General features: G+C 39.5%; 3 protein-coding genes across 3 annotated transcripts in view; 1 reads left to right on the top strand and 2 right to left on the bottom strand.

Annotated features, from left to right (window-relative positions):
* Positions 1 to 1,779, bottom strand: part of PEX1 (peroxisomal biogenesis factor 1) — a 47,135-nt gene extending 45,356 nt beyond the window's left edge. The window contains exon 1 of the mRNA XM_074272234.1: positions 1,645 to 1,779. Coding sequence (XP_074128335.1) covers positions 1,645 to 1,776 — 132 coding nt within the window. The 5' untranslated portion in view covers positions 1,777 to 1,779. The remainder of the gene's footprint in view (positions 1 to 1,644) is intronic.
* RBM48 (RNA binding motif protein 48) lies at positions 1,540 to 15,993 on the top strand. Its single transcript, XM_074272235.1, has 5 exons — positions 1,540 to 2,209; positions 3,338 to 3,528; positions 6,217 to 6,362; positions 8,641 to 9,224; positions 15,715 to 15,993. The coding sequence occupies exons 1-5, from the start codon at positions 2,099 to 2,101 to the stop codon at positions 15,799 to 15,801; spliced, it is 1,119 nt and encodes a 372-aa protein (XP_074128336.1). The 5' UTR covers positions 1,540 to 2,098; the 3' UTR covers positions 15,802 to 15,993.
* A 2-nt stretch (positions 15,994 to 15,995) lies between these two features.
* LOC141545211 (calaxin-like) overlaps positions 15,996 to 21,876 on the bottom strand; it is a 28,597-nt gene continuing 22,716 nt past the window's right edge. Inside the window, exons 4-6 of the mRNA XM_074272236.1 lie at positions 20,308 to 20,459; positions 17,160 to 17,264; positions 15,996 to 16,226 (exon numbers count right to left, since the gene is read on the bottom strand). Coding sequence (XP_074128337.1) covers positions 16,158 to 16,226; positions 17,160 to 17,264; positions 20,308 to 20,459 — 326 coding nt within the window. The 3' untranslated portion in view covers positions 15,996 to 16,157. The remainder of the gene's footprint in view (positions 16,227 to 17,159; positions 17,265 to 20,307; positions 20,460 to 21,876) is intronic.

The following is a 21,876-nucleotide window of genomic DNA, read 5'->3' as shown; positions in this document are numbered from 1 at the left end:
ATTGTACAGAATCTGAATGCTAAGGCCTTATATAGGATAGCTCTAGGTTTTTTTTTTCTTTTTTTGGTGGGGTCTATTCCCCTCCCTTTCTACCCTAACCTAACTCACTATTGCTTTCACCCTAATTCCCAAGGAAAGAAGGTTCTCCACAGATTTCTTCTAAATTAATCCTCCCACCTGTCCTAGGAGCACATTTGTACTGTCAGTGCATTTGCTTCTTCATGGCACAGTTTTCAGGTGGCTAAATGACAAATTCAAGAAATCTGAAAACTGGAAGAAATCAGAGAAGCCATTTAGTCTAACCAAGATCTCTACAGAAATCTTCTCCACAATATCCCCAAAAGTGGTTTAGCTAAAGAATTACAGGAGCAGCTAGGGGGCGCAGTGGAGAGAGCACCAGCCTTGAGTGCAGGAGGACCGGATTCAAATCTTATCTCAGACACTTAACACTTACTAGCTGTGTGACCCTGGGCAAGTCACTTAACCCCAGCCTCCAGAAAAAAAAGAGTGAGAGAATTTACCGCTTCCCTATGCAGCCAATTCTACTTTAGGGTGTTTTTCCTTACATCAAAAGTTATATTATTAACGTCCTTCACATGGAAACTCTGAGATGTGTCTGGTAGTTTTTATTTGTTCTTTTTCAATGATTTATTTTTTCAAAATGATTAAAAGGGTTGGGAACACATCAAGTGCTAAACATATTACAAATTTAGATACAAACTTCTACATGAATTTATGTACTAATACAAGTTTATCTAGTATAAATGCAGGAATATATATTTATAATGGGATTTTGTAATATAAATACGGACAGCTAGGAGGTACAGGAGACTCCTCCTGGGTTTAAATCCGGCCTTAGCCTATCAGTAACCGTGTGACACTTGCCATTTGCCTCAGTTTCCTTATCTGTAAAATGGAGGTGGCCAGCCATCCCAATAATTTTGCTCAAAAACCCCCAAATGGAGTCATGGAGAACAGAACCACCGTAATAAATAACACATTAAACATGAGATTTTAAATGCATAAGACACGTAGAATTACAAAGGAAACCAGTCATACTTAGTTTCCAAAAAAATGTGGCAGTAGTACGGGAAGCCCGGCTCGTTTAATTGGGAGCAGGGAGGCGAGGCCGCCCGGGCCCGCGGGCGTAGGAACTCCGCCTCAGACACAGGGCCCGGACTCGGAGCGCGTCTCGGGGGCGGTGTCGGCGCTTCAAAACACACGAAAGCGGCTTCTCCTCAGTCCCGCCCCGCGCGGAGGCTACTCCGGGCCCAGAAACCTAACGGGCCCGGCCCACGCCCCCCAGGTTCCCGGTGCGAGGGCCAATATTGGCGGGCTGCCCGCGGCATCTGGGGAGGCCCCCTACCTAAGCCTCGGGCCTTCCGCGCCACGCCCAGCTAGGAGCTCAGCGAATACTAAACGAGGGCAGCCCACCCCGGAGCCGCCCCGGCCTTCCCTTCGGGCGCGCGCAGCCCCGGGGCAGGGAGAGGCCCCTGCGGGGGTGGGACTGCAGACGCGGCCGGGATGCCCCAACTCCGCGCTTCCAGGAGGCTCCAGCCCTGCCGTCCAGCCGCAGGGGCTGTTCCCGTCAGGCCCCGCGGCTGGGGTGGGGGGGACCCGACCTGGAGGCGGACTGCGCGTTACCTGCTGGAGGTGCAGCTGGGCCGCGAGCGCCCGCGGCAAGTGGAGAAAGCAGTCACGGGCTTGGGAGAAGGCCACGGTAACGGCCGCGACCCCTCCGGCCCCGGTGCCCTCGAGGCGACCACTACCCCACATCCTGAGCGAGCGAGACAAACACAGACTGGGCCGAGCGCCGATCCACACCAGGCAGGAGGCGTGGAGTGCCGGGAGGATCGATTGCCACCAGCTCCCCGGCAGGCTCCTCGCCCGATCGAAGGGGCGGGATCACTGAGTCTCGTTACTGTGCTACCGGAAGAGGGTGCCTTCTAGCCCTCTCCCTCCCCTCCTTACGCGTCAACTAGCGTCATTGGCTCGTGAGCCAATCCCAGCACGATGCTACCTGCCGCGCTCTTTGATTGGGTGAGAGATCGAGGCCGGCGGAAACAGCTGACCGGGAAGAGGGCCCGAGTCTCTCAGGATGGCGGATGGCGGAGGGGAGGTTGGGGGCTATTACCCTCACCATGCTCAACGAGCTGTTTGTGACTCGCGGGCGAAGTATCGGGAGGGGCGGAGGCCCCGCGCTGTTAAGGTAAGAGAAGGCGGGACAGTTTAGATGCGCCCCTCAGTTCTCTTCAGCCTTTTCCCGGCCGGGAGCGCCCTAAAAGGCTCAGGCAGTAGTTGGATGGGCAGGAGGCGGAGCTGCCCCGGACGGCCGGGGGTCCGCCGCCCTGCCGGATTGCGAGCTCAGATCCTCCCCCGCCTCCTGCCCAACTTCCCTAACTCGGTCCTTTCGGTTTGCCTCGCGGGGAGGGGAGGCGACCTTGTTATTCCCATTTTGTGGATAAGGCAACTGAGGCTCCGAGCTGGGAAGTGCCCAGGTCGGGATTGGAAGCCCACCCGCTCCTTTGGAGAAGGCGGCTTTTGAGGGTGGGAGGGACCAGCCTGGGAGACAAATCCCGACCTTTGCCGTGCAGCCCCATTTAATCCTTAACCTTCTGTTGTTAAGCCCAGTGTGTGTCAAGCCTGGGCAGACTCCCTATTTTCGGGAAGGTCACGGTCTAAGGGAAGGGACCACCCAGAACTTTCTGCACAGCTGCGGCATAAACGGAAACTATCTCGCAGGGAAGACAGTAAAACTCAGGACCGAGAAAGGTTTCCCATAGAATGGAGGGAGGGAAGTTAGAGGGAAAATCAAGTAGCACTAGTCTTTTTCTTCTTAGCATCATTTCCCCTATCTCCTTTCTGAAAGAAAGGAAACACTGCCCTGGTCAGGTTGTCAGAAGAGACACAGACTGGGGACGGAGCTCTGTGGAGGCGCCAAAAGGGCCGAAGTAATACGCTGAAAATCTACCGATTTCTAGAAAAAAGTAGGCCTGTCATTGATTGGGGAACAGAGAAATTGTGCTCCATGATTGTAATGTAATGGCTGTTGCCGTGCTGCAAAACAGATGAATATTGTGACCGCAGAGAGGCATGGGAAGACCTGAACAGAGGCAGAGTGATGTAAGCAGAACCAGGAAGGACATTCACATTAATAAATGGAACAGAGCATCCTTTAAACTAAGTGAAATTGTAATGACCAAACTTAGCCCCCAAGGAGAGACCATGCCCTTCTTTGCAGAGGTGGGTGGGGAATACATCTAGTGTCCTACTTTTTCAAGAGCAGATCTATTCAGAAAGTATATGTGAAAACCATTAATATATCTATTTCCTTTAGGTTTATACAGTCAATTTGGAATCTCGTTACTTACTAATTCAAGGCGTTCCTGCAGTGGGAGTTATGAAGGAGTTGATTGAGCAGTTTGCGTTATTTGGTGCTATTGCACAGTATAATGCGCTGGATGAATATCCAGCAGAAGAATTTACAGAAGTGTATCTAATTAAATTCCAAAAATTACAAAGTGCAAGGTACGGTGGATGCCTATCAGTTTTCTCCTGTTTATTACCACCTATCTCAAACTTAGCCTTATTCACATCTAGATTATACCAAAATCCTGTACTTTTAGACTTAGTTTGAGATTTGTTTCCTCTACAAACCTCCACAGTTCCACCCACATAAAGCTTTCTCTTCTCTGATTCCCAGTAGCGCTTCGAATCTGAAAGTTTATGCTGCTTTGTATGATCTGCTTATTTCAAATACCTCTTTTGACTCAGCATTGAGCACAGTGTCTGGCATGAAGTAGGCACTTAATGCTTATTGATTGATTATGCAAATATATTATGAGCTGCTTGAAACAAGGAGCTTACTTTTCTACAACTTTTGTGTCTGCAATGATGGGCCCAGAAAACATCTTTTCCATTTTTAAAATATATTTTCATATTTTTCCCAGTTATCAATAATTTTCAGTTCTTTCTTAAAATATAGAATCTTCATACTGTCATTTGAGGACCTACCTTTCTCTTGTGGTAGCATCATAAATTTAGAATTCAAAGGCAGCTCAGAAGCCACATAGCTCAACTGGGTCATTTTAAGAATAGGAAACTCTATCTCTGAGGGGTTAAGAGACCATGGATATGGGATAGCTGAGTAGCACAATGAATAGATTACCAGCCTTGGAGCAAGGAGGACCTGACTAGTTGTGTGAACCTGGGCATGTCATCCTGTTTATCTCAGTTACTTCATCTGTAAAATGAGCCAAAAAAGGAAATGGCAAACCACTTCTGCCAAGAAAACCCCAAAGAGATCACAGAGAATTGAACCTGACTATAATGACTTAAGGTCATACAGAGGACTTACCCCAAGGACTCCAAAACCCAGATATCCCCCACACCACACTGCTTCTGCCAGGGGCTGTCATGCACACTGTTTTATTCACTGTTCCAGCTCTCACCTTGATAAGACTTCCATGTCTGACATGCCCTCTTCTCCTCATCTCTGTTTATTCAGATTCCAAATTTCTTTGAAGATATGTTTCAGGTACTCCCTCTCAAATAAGGTCTTGCTTGATTTTCCTAGTGGCTGTTTCCTGCTTCGTGAAATTACTGTATGATATTTTGTATACACTTTATATTTTCTGTATGTATATTATGTTCCACCCCAATGCTGTCCTCTAGCTCCTTGAGGACAGAAATTTAGTTTTTGACTCTGATCTATCCCAATGCCTTGGGCAGTGCTTGCACATAGGAAGTACTTAATAAATGTTGGTTGAATTTAAAGTGACATGTTACAAATGTGTATTGTAGGTCACAGTACTAAGAAAACTAAGTTAAGACAGTCATAATATAGTAACATAGAAAGCACATTAGAAGGGGCAGCTAGGTGGGTCTGATAGAGCACCAGCCCTGAAGTGAGGAGGACCTGAGTTCAAATTTGTTCTCAGACACTTAACACTTCCTGACTGTGTGACCCTGGGCAAGTGACTTAACTCCAACTGCCTCAGCAAAAAGAAAAAGAAAAAGCTTATCAGAATCAGTGGACCTAGGGTTGAATCTGAGCTCTGCTCATTAATATATTTATGACTTCTTGTTGAAAACAAAATTCTGAAATCTCCAAATAAAGGGTCAGTGAATGAACAAATGCAGGATGAGTGAAGCAGTTTAAACTTTTAATATAGTACTGCAAGAAGTGAATGTGAAACTCAAAATTAAGCTCACATACTTTATAGAGGCAAGAACATAAGCCTTTCATCCCTTCTCCAGCCTCAGAGTCCCTTTTCTACCTCTCCAATGGCTGGGATGAAGTTAACATTCTTTCCTGATCCTCTTCCAACATACACCCCTTAATATGTCCCCTTTCCTACTACATACATTGTATGACCATTAAAATGAGCTTTACCTCTTCTGTGGAAGAGAAGTTAAAATTTGTGAAGCAATTAAGCATGTGTGCTTTGAGCTATGACCTTTGTCCTACTTTCAGCTTTTTTTTTTTTTTTAACTACACAACTAGTTCTAGTTTTATTCAATTTCTTCTGTTTAGGAGCTCTCCAGCTTCCTTACTCTAGACTACTTCCCATTCCAGATTTTCAGTTTTCCACCGCTATGGGAACATCATTATTTATTGTTTCTCAGATTTGGTGCAAGTTTCTTAGTAAAACAAGGGTTGGAACAAAACCCTTCAGGCTTCCTGAAGGTCTTTCTAGCTCTAAATCTCAAAGCATGTGATCCACATTCATTACTTACTTGTCCCTTATGTGGACTACTCAGCTCTATATAGAGAGCAGTTTTGTTTCATGGCCACAGATTGCACTACGGTCTATCCAGCTATATCAGTATGCGCCATTGATTTAAGAAAGACTAGAAGAGAGAATGTGAAAGGCTTATTGCAAACCCCACTCTTTTGGAAAAACAATCCCAAATATTTTTGTTCAGTTGTGTCTGACTCTTTGTGATCCTATGGATATTGAAATCTCTCCAAGATCATGTTTATCGCTTCTATAATTGTACCCATTCAGCTCATCTCTTAAGTGTCCCCTTTTCCTTTTGCCTTCAGTCTATGGGTTTATCTTCATTTAAGAGCTGGCATATTTAATGTAAAGTGCACTCAGAAACTAAAGAATTTGAGAATCTCAAAAGTTTGTTTTTGTCTGAGAATTACTTGGTTGTTTTGTCAATTTGAGTGAGCCTAGAGTAATATGCTGAACTCTCATTTCTATTTAGGATAGCCAAACGAAAATTGGATGAACGGAGTTTTTTTGGTGGTTTACTTCACGTGTGCTATGCTCCAGAATTCGAAACAGTACAAGAAACCAGAGAGAAACTACAGGAGAGGCGGCGATATATAGCAAGAACAACTGGGATTAAAGGTTTACAAATAATCTTGTTTTAAATTTATATGTTATCTTGAATCAACGGGTGCCACTTCTTCTCATTTGGCTTATATGTTCACTTCTTGCTCATTTGGCTTATGTGTTCACCTTTGTCTGACAACTGGCTGCCTTACCAGATGCTCTGGCTAATGTTCTTGATTGACCTCTCCAGCTAAGAGTAGAAGCCTGAGTGTCTGAGTGATCAGTATAGACTATATTCTGGTAATAGCAGCCAGATTTAGGGTCTGTAGTTCACAAGGACTTTATTTCTAGGAATCATCTGTGGCCCATCCCTGTTCTTTAAACTCAAGTCAGTTGCCCCAATCTTACCTTCACAACATATCTTGCAGTTTTCCCTATTATAAAAGCTTCTGAACTGGTTGTTTGCCTTAACTTTCTTTGCCATCCAATCCATCCTTCATGTAAAATAATCTGCCTACTACAAAGGTCTGATATGCTAGTTATATTTTTAAAATCTCTAATTCTTTATCCTGAAATTTCATACCCTCTGAACTATGTCCTTATTTCATACTTTTCTCCTTCATTTATTCTGTGTTCCAGCAAATTGAAATATTTGCTGTTCCTAGATCTTTTTCTGCATTTCCTAGCTTCTCTGCATCTGCTCAAGCTAAAATCCCAAGCCTGGGATACATACTTTTTTCATTCTTGATTGACAAAATCCTTTTTCTTTAAGGCCAGCCAACGTCACCAATTCCATGAAAACTTCCATAGTTGAAAATGGTCTTTCCTTCCTCACATCTCCATGGAGCAATTTCCTTGACTATCTCCTTTCTCTCAAATTTACGAATCATGGCGCAGTGTGTGCTAGACCATTAGAAAGTGTCTGTGAGAAAGTTCATCTGTTAACATTTTCTTGTATTTCATATAAATCAACATATTGCATGTTTTTCAAAATTACTAAAATATTTTTTTTTACTTAACAGTATTTATTTTTTCCAATTACATGTAAAGATAATTTTCAATCTTTATTACTGTAAGTTTTTGAGTTTCAAGTTTTTTTCCCCTCCTTTTTCTTCCCTGTCCCAAGACAGCAAGCATTCTGGTTGAGGTTATACATGTACAATCATTATATTTTATCTTTTTTAAATAGCAGTTTTTTATTTTCAAAATATATGCAAAGATGGTTTTCAACATTCACCCTTGCAAACTCTCGTGTTCCAAATTTTTCTCCCTCCCTTCCCTCCATTCTTTCTCCTAGACATTAAGTAATTTAATATATGTTAAACAAGTACAATTCTTCTTTACCTATTTCCACATTTATCATGCTGCGCAAGAAAAATCATGAAAAAAAAAAGAGAAAGAGAACAAAAATCAAGTAAATAGCAACAATTAAAAAAAGGTGAAAATACTATGTTGTGATCCATACTCAGACCCAACACTCCTCTCTCTGGAATCACCTCATTGTTGTAAAGAGACACGTCCATCACAATTGATCATCACATAATCTTGTTGATGCACATTTTAAACATATTTCCTTATTAGTCATGCTGTTAAAGAAAAATCAGAACAAAAGAGAAAAACCAGAAGAAAAAAAAATTTAAAAGTTAAAATAGTATGCTTTGATCTTCATTCAATCTCCATAGTTCTTTCTCTGGTTGTGGGTGGCATTTTCTTTCCCATGTCTAAATTATTTTGGATTACTGTATTGATGAGTATAGCTAAATCTATCATAGTTGACCATCATATGATTTTGCTGTTATAGTATGTATAGTGTTTTCCTGGTTTTGTTAATTTCACCCAGCATAAATTCATGTAATCCTCTATTGGCTTTTCTGAAATCTGCCTGCTCATTATTTCTCATTCAGGCACTATAGCTTATTCAGCTATTTCCCAATCAATGGGCATCCACTCAGTTTCCATTTCCTTGTCACCACAAAAATAGTTGCTACAAACATTTTTGCACATGTGGGTCCTTTTCCCTTTTTTCTCTTTCAGATAGAGACCCATTAATGGCAATGCCACTGTTTGCAGTTTGATAGCCCTTTGGACATTGTTCCAAATTGCTCTCCAGAAAGGCTGGATCAGTTCAAACTCTACCAACAATGAATACATTAGTGTCCCAGTTTTCCCACATCCTCTCCAACACTTAATTTTTTTTTTCTTTTCATCTTGAAGCCAGTTTGATAGATGTGAAGTGGTACCTCAGAATTGTTTTAATTTGTATTTCTCTAATAATAGTGCTTTAGAGGATTTTTTCATGTGACCATAGATGGCATTAAATAAATTAACTTAATTATTTCTTTTAAAATTTTAGAAGATAAAGTCCAACCAACGACAAAAAAAAAACTTTATAAAGAACATACAGTTTCAAAAGATCTCAGAAGTGATTTTCATTCAAAGGCATCTGAGTTTTGTGCAACCCCTTCAAAAACTTATACTGAGAATCCATGGAATTATCAGATTGACTCTTGGAATTCAGCTCCATGTCATGTCTCTTCCAAGTCTGCAACCTCCCAATCAGGAGAACTCTTAGAAGGAACACTCATCTCCCCTCAACAAGATGGAAACTTTAAAAAAACTATGTCAAGTTGTATTCAAAATAACTCTTTGATTCAGAGGATAGAGATGGAAATACCTAAAACTTCAGTAGACTGTCTTGGACCACCAAGGGTTATTACCTCTAACAATGGGATTGCTAGATTTATGCCTCGAACAACTCAGCTACAAGAGCGAAAGCGGAGGAGAGAAGAAGACCGTAAACTTGAAACTTTTCTTGAAACAAACCCAAGTAATAAAGAGATTATTATTGGTCCACAGCTACCAGAAATTCCCAAAGTGGATTTGGAGGATGAATCTTTAAATATGTCAGCTAATTTAATCCGGAATAAACTTAAGGAGGTATGTACATTTTTGAAAGCTACTTTGAAAGAGTATTTCATTTGTTAAACCTTAAAATTAAGCTAAGACCTTAATTCAGTAGAACATCATCTAGGACTTTTAATAAGCTATATTATTCACTTTTTACATTTATGAAAACTTTTTGTTCAAACCATATTGATTTTTTTTTTAATAGTTTTTATTTACCAGATATATGCATGGATAATTTTATAACATTGACAGCCAAACTTTTTGTTCTAATTTTTCCCCTCCTTCCCTTCCCCCTGATGGCAGGTTGACCAATACATGTTAAATATGTTAAAGTATAAATTAAATACAATATATGCATACATGTCCAAACAGTTATTTTGCTGTACAAAAAGAATCGGACTTTGAAAAAGTATACAATTAGCCTGTGAAGGAAATCCAAAATGCAGGTGGACAAAAATACAGGGATTGGGAAGTCTATGTAGTTGTTCATAGTCACCTCTCAAAGTTCTTTTGCTGGGTGTAGCTGGTTCAGTTCATTACTACTTTATTGGAACTGATTTGGTTCATCTCATTGTTGAAAATGGCCACATCCATCAGAATTGATCATCGTATAGTATTGTTGTTCTGGTCTTGCTCATTTCACCCAGCATCAGATCATTTAAGTCTCTCCAGGCCTTTCTGAAATCATCCTGTTGGCCATTTCTTACAGAACAATAATATTCCATAATATTCATACACCACAATTTATTCAACCATTCTCCAACCGATGGGCATTCACTCATTTTCCAGTTTCTGGCCACTACAAAAAGGGCTGCCACAAACATTCTTGCACATGCAGGTCCCTTTCCCTTCTTTAAGATCTCTTTGGGATATAAGCCCAATAGTAACACTGCTGGATCAAAGGGTATACACAGTTTGATAACTTTTTGAGCATAGTTCCAAATTGCTCTCCAGAATGGCTGGATGTATTCACAATTCCACCAACAATATCTGTGTCCCTGTTTTCCTACATCTCCTCCAGCATTGTGCATTATCTTTCCCTGTCATTCTAGCCAATCTGACAGGTGAATAATAAACCATATTGATTCTTAACATAAGCTGATTTAAGGCTAAAATGTTTTTGTTTTTTTTTGATCCTTGTTTTAAAAACGCTGGAGTGATTATTTTACTATTTAGTTTAATAAACTTAAAAGAACATTTTAAATTATTTTACCCCAAAATTCAACTTTTTGCTTTGTTTTAATTATATATTACTTCTAGACTCTTTTAGAAAGGGGGAGAAAGAAATCATATAAAAATAATATAATTCTAAGGATTGAGCCTATAGTTCTACTTGTTCTTAGAATTCTGTCATATTTAATCTGTTAATTATTTTTAAGCATTTTAAGCATAAGATATTATTTGATGGTCACTGAAGAGGTTAGCCAGTGTTAGCATAGGGCAAAGAAGCATGGATGATAACATTTTGTTATACATTGATTTTTCTCCCTCATCCTTCGTAAATCTCCACTTAATTTCTACCTTTCTGTCACACCATCATCTTCTCCCTGGTTCTCCTGGAAACAATTAAATTTGTTGCTTCCAGTATTTTGCCTCCTACTCATTTTTAGCCTGTTGTGATCTGATTTTTGAAGGCACTTAACTTTCAGTCACCAGTAATCTCTTAGTCTTTTCTGAATCCTATTATTTCCTGACTTCTTTTGCAGACCTTGAAACTGACCACTTTCTTCTTATGGATATACTATTTGGATTATTATTATGAGCCCTAACAACATAATTTACTCTTATTTCCCCTGCCAATCTGTCTGTTTACTTCTCTGTCTTTCTTGCTGAACCATCATCTTCCTGTCATCAAGTCCAGGTGTAAATCCCAAGACTTGGTGTCTCTCTCTTTTTCCGTGTTTCTCTCTCTCTCTTTCCCCCACCCCCCTTTTTTCCCCCCTCTCTTCTTCGCTTCCTCTTTCTCCTCCTCCTCTGTTCCAGGTACTCCTTTGGGTACTGGGGATATAAAGGAAGTGAAACAACCTCCAGCCTCAACAAATTTCCATTCTACTAAAAGAAACAAGTGTGTAATATATAAGTAAAAATAATATAGAAGGTTACCTGGGGCAGGGGGTGGCAGCTGAAGAGATCCAGAACCACCTCATGTTGAAGATAATGCTTGAGGTGACTTTTGAAGAAAGCTAGGGATCAAGAGAAGGCCAAGTCCAAAGGCATGGAGATGTAACCTTGACAATTGTGAAGAATAGATTGGAGTAGAGAAAGATTTGAAGAGGGGACAACCAGGAAACTGTCAAGAGATGATAAGGACCTTAGCAGGGTGAGAGCATAGAATGGGGAGAAGGGGACAAATGCATAAATTATTGTAGAGGTAGGGTCCACAGGATTTGACAGCTGATGAGTTACACAGGATAAGGAGCAAGAAAGAATCAAAGTTGACTTTAAGTTTTGAATTTAGATGCCTAGAAGACAAAAAAGTCTTGATAAAAAAGGTGAAGTATGGAAGAGGTTTGAGAGGAGTTTGTTTTAAACATAATGACATAAGATTTCCTCTTTGTCTATGGATTCAGCTGTTATTACTGTGCAAATGACTTTTAAGATAGCACTATCTGAGTCTCCCATGGATATCTCAAATTGAGCATATTCAAAATAAAATTCCTTTCTTTTTCCTCTTAGTCCTTACTTTAAACTTAATTTCTCTGTTGCTGCCAAGAGAAATACTGTCTGTCCTTCTAGTCCTCAGGTTCATTCTTGACTGTCTCCATCAATCATTGCTAAATTTTGTGAAGGTAAAAATCTACAAGATCTCTTGTCTTCATCCCCTTTTCTTCACTTACATGAAACTGCCTTCTTATTGGTTTCCCTGCCTCCAATCTCTCCCATCTTCACTCTCTCTTTCACACAGCTGTTGATTTGATAATCTTAAAGAACAGATCTATAGGTCTGTGTACCTGTTCACTTCCCTGACTCAAGAAGCATCAGTGGATTTCTATTAATTTCTTGGCAAGTGAAGTCCTGTAAGATCTAATTCTAAACGATCAGTTTTAAAAATTGAGCTTGATTTTTTTCATTTAACAGAAATCTTTTTTCTCTCCCTATCTCCCCTCAAACCTTGAAAAAAAAAAACTGAAATCCCTGTAACAAAAATGTATCAAGCAGCAAAACAAATTTCCTTTCTAATCAAGTCCAAAAAAAAATTATGTTTCCATCTGACCCAATTGCCTGTTGGGAGGTAGAGATCGTATTTCATTCATTCATACCAGGCCCTCTGGAATCCTGGTTGGTAATTATATTGACTCTATCTCTTCTCGCACCACTCTATCACTTCCTTCAAGTCTTCCCAGGTTTCTATGGAGCTGTCTCATCTTCCATCATTTCTTACAGTGCAGTAGTCTTCTATGACCTCCACATGCCATCACCCAGTTCTTTGTTTATACAATGATTAGCTTTGTGTATAGGGGTCCTTTTCCTCTGTCTTTGATCTCTTTGGAGTATGAATCTAATCAGATCAAGGGAACAAGCTATTTCTACAGACTTATTTCACGTTACTCCCTTTGCATGGTCTGTGTTCTAGCCACATTGTTCTTTCTTGTGATTTTCTTGTATGCAGCACTTTGTCTCTCACCCTCACCTTTACACAGGGTGTCTTCCATACTTGGAATGATCTCCCTCTTCACCTCTACCTTTTAGAACTTTTAGAATCATTTGGTTTGTTTTTCCTGAGAAGTATTATCTATATACTAGAAAAGATAGAATTCAAATAGTATACTAAAGCTTAAACCAAGGTGGAAGATAATGAGAGTGGATCTAGCATCTTTGATTGAGGTCTTGTCCCAACGCCCAAACAAGCAACATTCTGGGGTAGTGAAAGAATTGACTTTTGTATCAGTTATCTTTGAAAGATTTTGGAGGATGGGAGAAAGGTCCTAAGAGGAAGAAAGGACTAGGCACTATGTTAAACACTTTACAAATATCTTATTTTGTCCTCACATCCACCCTCCATGCTATTATTATCCCTGTGGTACACTTAAGGAAAGCTTGGCAAGCAGAGGTTAGTGACATCACATAGCTTAGAAGTGTCTTGGGCTACTTGTGAACTTGGTTCTTCCTGATTCCAGGCCCAATACTTTCTCCACTGCCTCACTAGCAGTATCTGATTACAGAAGGGTAGGTATCCTACAGTGAGTGAACTTGACAGTTCCTAGGAAAATTCTATATGATTTTTAGAATTCAATTTTATGTTCAGATCCACCCTATCTGCCTCCCTTTCCCCTTCCCTATTCCATTGAAAGTAGAAGAAAAATAAACCTTTACACAAATTAAATTCCCATATTGACCCTACCAAAATAAGATACGCTTCTATCTGTCCTCTTGAGTCCATTACCTCTCTGGAGTTGTAGGCGTCCTGCTCCATTTTGTGTCTTTTGGAATTGTGGCTAGCTTCATGTTGATGAATGTTCTTAAATCTTTCATAATGGTTTATTTTTACATCATTGTTGTTCTTTTGGTCCTGCTCCTTTTACTTTGAATCAGTAGAACCCAGGATGACTGCTAAATAAGTAGAAGAGGAGTTGATGAAAAGAGAATAGCATCACCAAAAATTGGTGTGTTACATATGGTGGAAGCCCTGCAAAGTCACATAATTAAAACAAAGTAGTTTGTGCTAGACTAACTACCCATGCTTTTTGATGGTAGTTCCAGAAAGCTATATAAATCATCTGCCCAGATTTTAGAAAACTTTGATCAAGTCTTTGGAGCTGTTATAAACAAGATGGACAAAGAGAGTTTAGCCTATTAATAGCAGAGTTATGTGGATTCATAGCTTATTGAATGGCTGGACCCAGAGTAGTAACTAATAGTTCACTTACTTTGAAGGACAAGGTTGTCCAGAGAATGTCTCAGAGGCTTATGCTTGGCTTTGTACCATTTCATATCTTTATCAGGTAGAAAAGAATACATTGGGTTAGTCAGTGTCCCTCCAAAATCCTGACTGAATCTAATAAGAGGAAATTGAATAAAAATAAATAATGCACATAAGTTCAAAAATAAGCTTCATAACGTCAGATGGGGAAATACAGGATTAGATAGTTCTGAAAAAAAATTTAGTGATCTGCAGATCAATGTGAGTCAAATGTCATATCCCCAGACTCCATTGTAGTCTTAGAGTACATGTGAACAATAGTTATAAAATGAGAATGGACCTTAAAGAGGCCAATTCAGTCATTTTACAGATAGGGAAACTGAGGCCCTGGAAAGATAAGTACTTTGCCCAAAGTCACAGGACAATTGCTCAGCCAGGATTTGAACCTAGATCCCTTAACCTTCAGTCATGCTCTTTTCTTTATGTGAACTGCTTTTCAATAAAAGAAGTGAGTTGTCTAGGACTAGAAAGTTTATTTCTCGGAGTTATATTTTAGGAAATACGTAGATTTAAACCAAAGACTTATATGTGCAAGGGCAACCAGCATGATCAAGGGCTTTGGGATCATGCCATATGAAGACTAATTTAAGAAAATCAGTCTTATTTAGACTGGAAAAGAAAATGTGTTGGGGATATGATAGTCCTTTAATAAAAGAGTGATTAGGCTTTTTCTACTTATCCAGAGCCAGGGATAAATGATGCAGAGAAGCAATGTAGGTAGGATAGATGTGCTCAAAAGGTGCATGGGCTAGCCCACAAGGATAATGAGCTCTCTCTCACCAGAAGTTTACAAAAGGAAAAACTGATTCTTTGGTTAGTTGAGATCTGTTGGGCAAGATAGCTTCTTGGTTTCTTAATACCAATGTGACGGTTATTCATTTACATTTCAGAAATGGTGTTAAGGGGCAACAGTAGAATAGACTCTGTATAATGATTAGATTATACAGATTAGATTATGAAATCTCAGGGGAAAACAGAACAGTGTTGGGAAATAAGGGGAAAAACTACATACATTTTCCCAAATATTTTAGTGGGTGGGTGGGTGGGTGTGTATGTAAGCATTGAGTGAAAAAGGATGTGAGTACTAGGAATTGTGGGGGTTTTTTCCCTTTGATTTTCCTGTGTCTTCTCATCCTCCCATTTTTCCCAATGTGAAAACTTGAAGCAAGCCAAGTAATATACAGAGAAACTGAAGTTGATCTTTATGGTCTTCCAACAAAATGACTTTACTAATAACAGAATTTACAAGTAAATGTTTGTTTTCTATATATTTTTTTCCTGTACTGTTTTCTACATTTCCGTGTTCTCCCAAATTTCCAGTTTTCTCTCATTGATTTTCTTATCAGTCTCTCCTGCACTCCACAATTAACAGGAGCACTAATTTGGATATCATTCATTGGTATGCAGGGATCTCCCAGTAAGAAAATATACTTAATTTCCTCTGCTCACTCAAATAGATCTCTGAAACTTTACAAGGAAATCCAGTCCGTTTCCCCCAAATGAAGTTGTGTTTACTGTAATTTCCCCTAGAAATTTATTAACATATGTGTCAAATAATAAGCAGGAAGAAAATAATTCTTGTTTTTTTTTTTTAACTAGGTAATTTCTCCCCATCCAAAACCTTCAGAAAACAAGCTGGAAGATACACATATAAGTCATCCATTAAAACAAAGAAGAAGAATATAGAAGACTATTGATCTTGAAATCAACATCTTACCTGTTCCAAAAAGATTTATAACTTTTATTATTGTTACTATTTCATTTTTGTATAGCTTTTGAATATTAAAGTAAATGAGTTTGATCCTATCTTTAAAATTTAGAGTCCTGTTTCTATTTTGCTGAGAATTAAATGTCTTACTTTGGCATATATATTTAAAATGTGGATACTCCATTATTTTCACATTTATTTGTGCTTCTATCTTAAATTAACAGACTACTTCTGTATATGAATTAGGCTACTATGATTCATAATGTAGATATTGTTTAAAACAGGGTCCTTTTTTTTTGGCTTTTGTGTTTGTGGTTGCCCAGGGTCCAGCTGTTCAGAGTTGAAATTCAGTGAATTCAGTGTTTATGTCTTTGAATATCAGAGTTTCAAATTCAAGACACTTCTGGAAAACAAAATGGGCCATAATTAAATATGTTAGGATTTACATTGTTGTAATTTAGTTCACATGCATCTTTTAACAAATTGAAATATTAATTTTGCTAAAATTTTAACTTTTCCCACTTTTCCTTGTATCCACACCTGGTATAGAGATAAAAGGCTTGAGCAGTAGTTGGAAAGAAGTTGGTGTTGTCTTTAAGGAGGACAGCTGACGGACTGTTAACAAAACCATCTTTAAGATGAGGCATCAAGTCTTCAGATTTTCTCACTAAGTCATCCCCACACTGTCTCTAACTTTGAGGTCCTTGTTTTGGACCAGATGTGATTTTTTTTCATGTATGGATTCCCCATAGGGTAGTCAATGGAGCTCTAAAGAGCTAGAGCCCTAAAGAACAGCCAGGGGCAGTAACAGGTTAAGATAACCTGTCCACTCACACCAGGTATCATAGACTGGACTCTAACTCAAATCATAATAGCTCCATGCTATGCTAAACTTTTTACCCACAGTGCCCTCCTGCTTTTACAGTTACCTTATACTTTCTCCTCTTGAGTTTTCCCCAACCCCAGCAGAATGTTATCTTCCCATGGGCAGGGACTGCTTTCTTTCTATTTCTATATTCCCATTTCCTTGAATACTGAATTCTTGTTGAACTGAATATATTCTTTGTATATTTTAAGGGGATTCACTGTAGAGAGAGAGCTTAATAGAGCCTCTATCCTCCCATAATTTAACTCCAGTTATTTCAGAGCAAACTCTAGATAGGAATGGAGTAAAATCTCATGGCTGCCATATTTAATGCAAAGGAAAAGGTAATTTTTTGGAAGGAAGTGGTCTGCTTAGGGGCACTTTCTTGGGTCTTTGTGGGTGTAGGCTATTCTATTTCCCTTCTATGGTAGGTTTATGACATACATTAAGGAGGGGAGATTTTATTAATACCTCAGTTCCTGGTAAACACGGACCAAACACTTCCATCAAAAGATGGTCATTTTTTACAGCTTGTTCAAAGTCTTCATAAGACAGTTTCCCATCGTTATCATAATCCTAGGAAAGAAGATGAATCTTTCTTAGTGTATAATAATAGCATTTTTTTTAAACACTTTTAAGGTTTACAAAGTGCTTTACAGGTATCTCATTATCTACATTTTACAGAAGAAACAACTGAAGCAGATGGGTTAAATGATTTGCCCAACATCATACAGCCAGTAAGTATGAGGTCAAATTTAAACTCAGGTCATTCAGGTCCAACATTCTCCAATGTACCTTCCCATCGCTCCCATTATCCCCAATGAGTTTGGTACCTGGCTCACAATTCTTTCCCCAAAACCTGTTCTCATACTTGGTGGGACTTGAGCATACATATTGACTTTCAGAAACCCTAACCACTCACTTTCTCAACCTGCTCACCTTCCCTGAGTTTGCAACTCCACCAACCTCAGCCACATACAGGAAGATTGTCATATCCTCTATCTTGTCATCACCCACAAATGTACCACCTTCATGCTTGAGAATTCCAAAATCCCCTTCTCTGACCATTTTTCATTTCTGCCTCTATCTACCTTATCTAACTACTTTTCATTATCACTGGAACCTCCATCCCTTGACCCTTTAATTTCCTTTCAGACCATCTCTCCTGCAAAGCTATCTCTCCTCCTCAACTTGATTTCTTGATATCTTATATTTCCATTTATTTACACTTTGGATTATTCCCACCATCTTCAGGCCTACATACATGGTGCTGAGAGAGGGTTGAAAAAATCATGTAATTGTTTCAATTGGGGCCACTACAAACATAGCTTGGTAACCTCAATAAGCCCTCATTGCTAGGCAATCCCTCTGTATCTTCCTCTAAAACCACTCTCCAAATCTCATCCCCTGTCATCCCTCCCATGGTTCCACCTCCTCCTCCTGTCTCAGCTGAGGACCTTGCCTTTTACAGAAAAGATTGTGACAAAGTGAGCTCCCTTCTCCCCTCTTTCTTATCTGTCACTCATGCTTTCAGCCATTCTCTTCCTTCACCCCGTTCAGCCTTCCTCCTGACCAATGCTGCTCTATCTGTTCAATTGATTCATTCCATCACTTTTCTAACAGATTATCCATCATCCTGATTCACTTCATTTTCAGTTTCTTCCTGTCCATTGACTCTTCCTTCTGCCTACAAACGTGCCCTTGTCTCCTTATCCTCAGAAAATTCTCACTTAATCTTTCCACCCTCATGACCATCCTTTATTTCTCCTGTCTTTTGTTGCTAAACTCCTTGAAAAGGCCATCCACATTCAGGGCCTCTACTTTTCTCTCCTCTTAACCTCTTACAGTGTGGCTTCTGACCTTGCCATTCCACTGAACTTGCCCTCTCCAAAGTGGTCAGTGGTTTCTTAGTGGCCAAATTCAGTGGCTTTTTCTCTGTCCTCAGTCTCCCTTCAGCCTTTGACACTAGTGATCACTCTCTCCTCTCTATGGTTTCAGGACATTCTCTTCTCTGAGCATTTCTCTGTCTCCTCTTGGATCTTCCAGCTCCTCAGGATTCCATCCTGGGCCTCCTCTACTACATTTGATGTTCGATATTATCAGTTATTTATCAGAACCAATAAAAGATCAAACTACTGTGGGTCACCAAATCACTTTATATTGAAAGACCAAGTATTTTGGGAGAAGCCACTGTTATTTATGCAAAGCTGTGTGTGCTGAGCACATGATGAGTTACCAAGTAGATAAGTATATGACCCTTCCTGAAAGAACATCTAGTTGAGGAACACAAAGTACATCAAGTAATTAGCAAAGCTGCATAATCAAATTCTAAGTTTTATAATAATATAAGGGATTAGATAAGGGAAAGAACAATGTGTGCTAGAATTACCAGGGAAAACATTGTGGATGAGAAGACTCTAGCTGGCTCTTAAAACATAAATAGGATCTGATCAGACACCAGCTGTGCGACCTTGGGCATGTCACTTAAATCTAAACCTCTCTCAAACTCAGTTTCCTCATCAGCCATGTCAAGGGTTCCTACAAAGAGTGGACTCCAGGGTTCCCTTTTTATCTGAAGGGACTCACGGGTGGAGTCCCAGATTGGCCTCTGGCTTGAGCTTCAGCCGGGGTTAGAATTGGAATAGAATTCAATGGGTTTTTAGAATGGGGGCTGGGACAGCCTAAGTTGGCTCAGAATGGATGGGGCTGGGAAACCCCTGGATATGTCCCATTGAAATTCATGGAGGCTGGGAATTAGAAAGGAATCTTGTAAAGGTCCTGTCATCTCTAAGTTATCCTTCCAGACTACCATCTCAACTCAATCTCCCAGCCAGACTTGACTCCAGACCCAATACTGCCCTCTTTTATCCTTGAAGAGATTGGGTTACTGAGAACTCAACAGGGCTTGTGAGAACTCCTACAGCCAATGAACGTGCTCCTTTTAAAGGTGTAAACTCCCCTCAAAGGCCTGAACCAAAGATGTGAACTAAAGGTGAGCTAGAGAATTGTTTAGACAACCTGAGTTATCACCTTGTAATCCTAACAGTCATCTGAAAAATAAAAGGGGTTCCCACTCTACCCATTTGATCCTCAACAACTACTCAATGAGGTAGTTAAGATTTCCCAGGTATCCTATTTTACAGGTAAGAAAATCGAGGACCAGGTTATTTCTATTGGGAAAGGTTAAGAAAGATGGAGCACCTTACCAATGACCGATGTTACAGGGAGGATTCTAATACCTAGTTCAGTGCTCTTTCAACTCTATGCTACCCCCATAAAATGTCCATTAAGCAAGATTAATCCAGCGGATGTCGTGTGGAAGAATTGGAGGGGGAAATTAGCATCAAGGGAACCAGTTAAGGGATTTCTAATAGTCTGGCCACAAATTCTAGCCAGGAAACTAGACTTTGTTCTAATAAATGACATTTTATGAAAGACTAAATGTTTGATATCAAAATAGCCTTTGTTTGATAATAAATTCTATGATCCAATACTTATACTTCTATTTTATCTGTTGCCTGTGGTAGAAAATAAGCAAATTTTTCCCTTTTTTGTCTACTCTCTGTTCAGAAAACTAAATTGTCATTTTTTGCATACTCACCATTTACTGCATACTCACCATTTTCTTCATTGTTATTTCTACTAACTCTTTTATTCCTTCATCTGGCTCTTCTTCAATTGAATGTTTGAGGAGACTATTCTTCAGCATGTCATACATTTCATCTTGGGAAATGTATCCATCCCCATTCAAGTAATAAACTCGGTAACAGTCTTTTTAAAGTGTAAGGAAAAGCATTACTTTTAGGTAAATAACATTTCCTCCTTAACTATCATAATGCATTAATATTATATTTTATAAAATATAGGAGGCAAAGTGGCCCAATGGAAAGAGCACTGACCTTGGCATCCTGTGACGTCACAGGACCCAACTTGGTCCTCAACTGCATAAAGTTTTGGACTGGATGATCTCTAAAGCTCCTTCCAGTTTTACATCTATGGTATGCCACTATTTGCAAATATAATACAGCAACTATTCTCAACAACTAAGGATTATTCAACGTTGGGAAAGCAAACATATAGACCAAAAAATCTGTAAATCATACAATTTTGTCAGAAAATGTAGAAAAAGCTTTCAATAAGATGACATTTGTTTGTAATTGAAAATAAAGCTAATGAGAAGGGGAAGAAACAGATTTCTCCTTCCTTATATACACAAAAAATATTTACTTGAAAATTAATGGAAAAGCATTAAGAAGCTGGCCATGCTTATACCACATACCAGTAATCTCTGATGAGAGGAAGTTTGAGCCTCCCTTGAGCTTTGCAGTTCCAAGCTGCACTGGGCTATACACAGGTGGCCATACTAAGTATATCATCATTGTGATGAGCTTTTGTGCGTGACTGTGGAGGGAAAGGGAACCAAGTTGCTTAGAGAGGAGTGAGCCAGCCCACAGAATAAACAGCAGCTCCAAACTCCCAGGCTAATCGGATTGAGACTGGGGCTTATTGCTAGGTCCTGAACTTCCAAAATGGACAAAATAAGGAGACCCAGTATTTAGAACAAACTAAAATTAAAATATTAGATACATTACCACTTAAAATAAGTAAAAATAAAAGTATACATCTTCCTACTTTTTTTGACATTAGAAACATGGAAAATCACACTAAGAAAAAAATTATAAAAATTAACAGGAAAATGAATTGGTAAAGACATTATTTGCAGATGCCATGATTGTTTACCTAGGATATGCATAAATCTCAGGAAAAGAAGAGAATTTATCAAACTTACAGGATATAAAAGAAATTCATTCAACAATATTTGAATTCTTGGAAGAACCAAGATGGCAGAGAAGAGGCAGGAACTTGTCTGAGTTCTCCCAAATTCCCCTCCAAACATCTTTAAATAATGCCTTAAGGTGAATTCTGGAGCAGCAGAATTCATAAGTTTTGATGGAAACAATTTTCCAGCCCAAGACAACTTAGAAGGTCAGCAGGAACCGTCTTACAGTGGGTGAAAATGGAACACAGCAGTCAGGGCAGTCCAGCTGTCCAGAGCAAGCAACAGCCCTGACAGTAGAAGGCCTGAGGTAGGGGAAAAGAAAAGAAAGGGAGGGGGATGGCAGCAATTAAATTGGAAGTAGTAGCTTCTGGAGCTCAGAGGCCAGAGAAAGAAAATGGACCAGACAAC

The sequence above is a fragment of the Sminthopsis crassicaudata genome, chromosome 5, assembly GCF_048593235.1.
Source record: "Sminthopsis crassicaudata isolate SCR6 chromosome 5, ASM4859323v1, whole genome shotgun sequence".
NCBI lineage: Eukaryota > Metazoa > Chordata > Mammalia > Dasyuromorphia > Dasyuridae > Sminthopsis > Sminthopsis crassicaudata.
Note: the sequence above shows the minus strand (reverse complement) of the source record. Positions and strands in the feature narration are given on the sequence as shown.

Excerpts from the sequence above, each read along its gene's own strand:
- RBM48 (XM_074272235.1), top strand. The coding sequence starts at position 2,099 with ATGGCGGATGGCGGAGGGGAGGTTGGGGGCTATTACCCTCACCATGCT. Across the intron at positions 2,210-3,337 it reads GGAGGCCCCGCGCTGTTAAG|GTTTATACAGTCAATTTGGA; the intron begins GTAAGAGAAGGC and ends TATTTCCTTTAG. Across the intron at positions 3,529-6,216 it reads CAAAAATTACAAAGTGCAAG|GATAGCCAAACGAAAATTGG; the intron begins GTACGGTGGATG and ends ATTTCTATTTAG.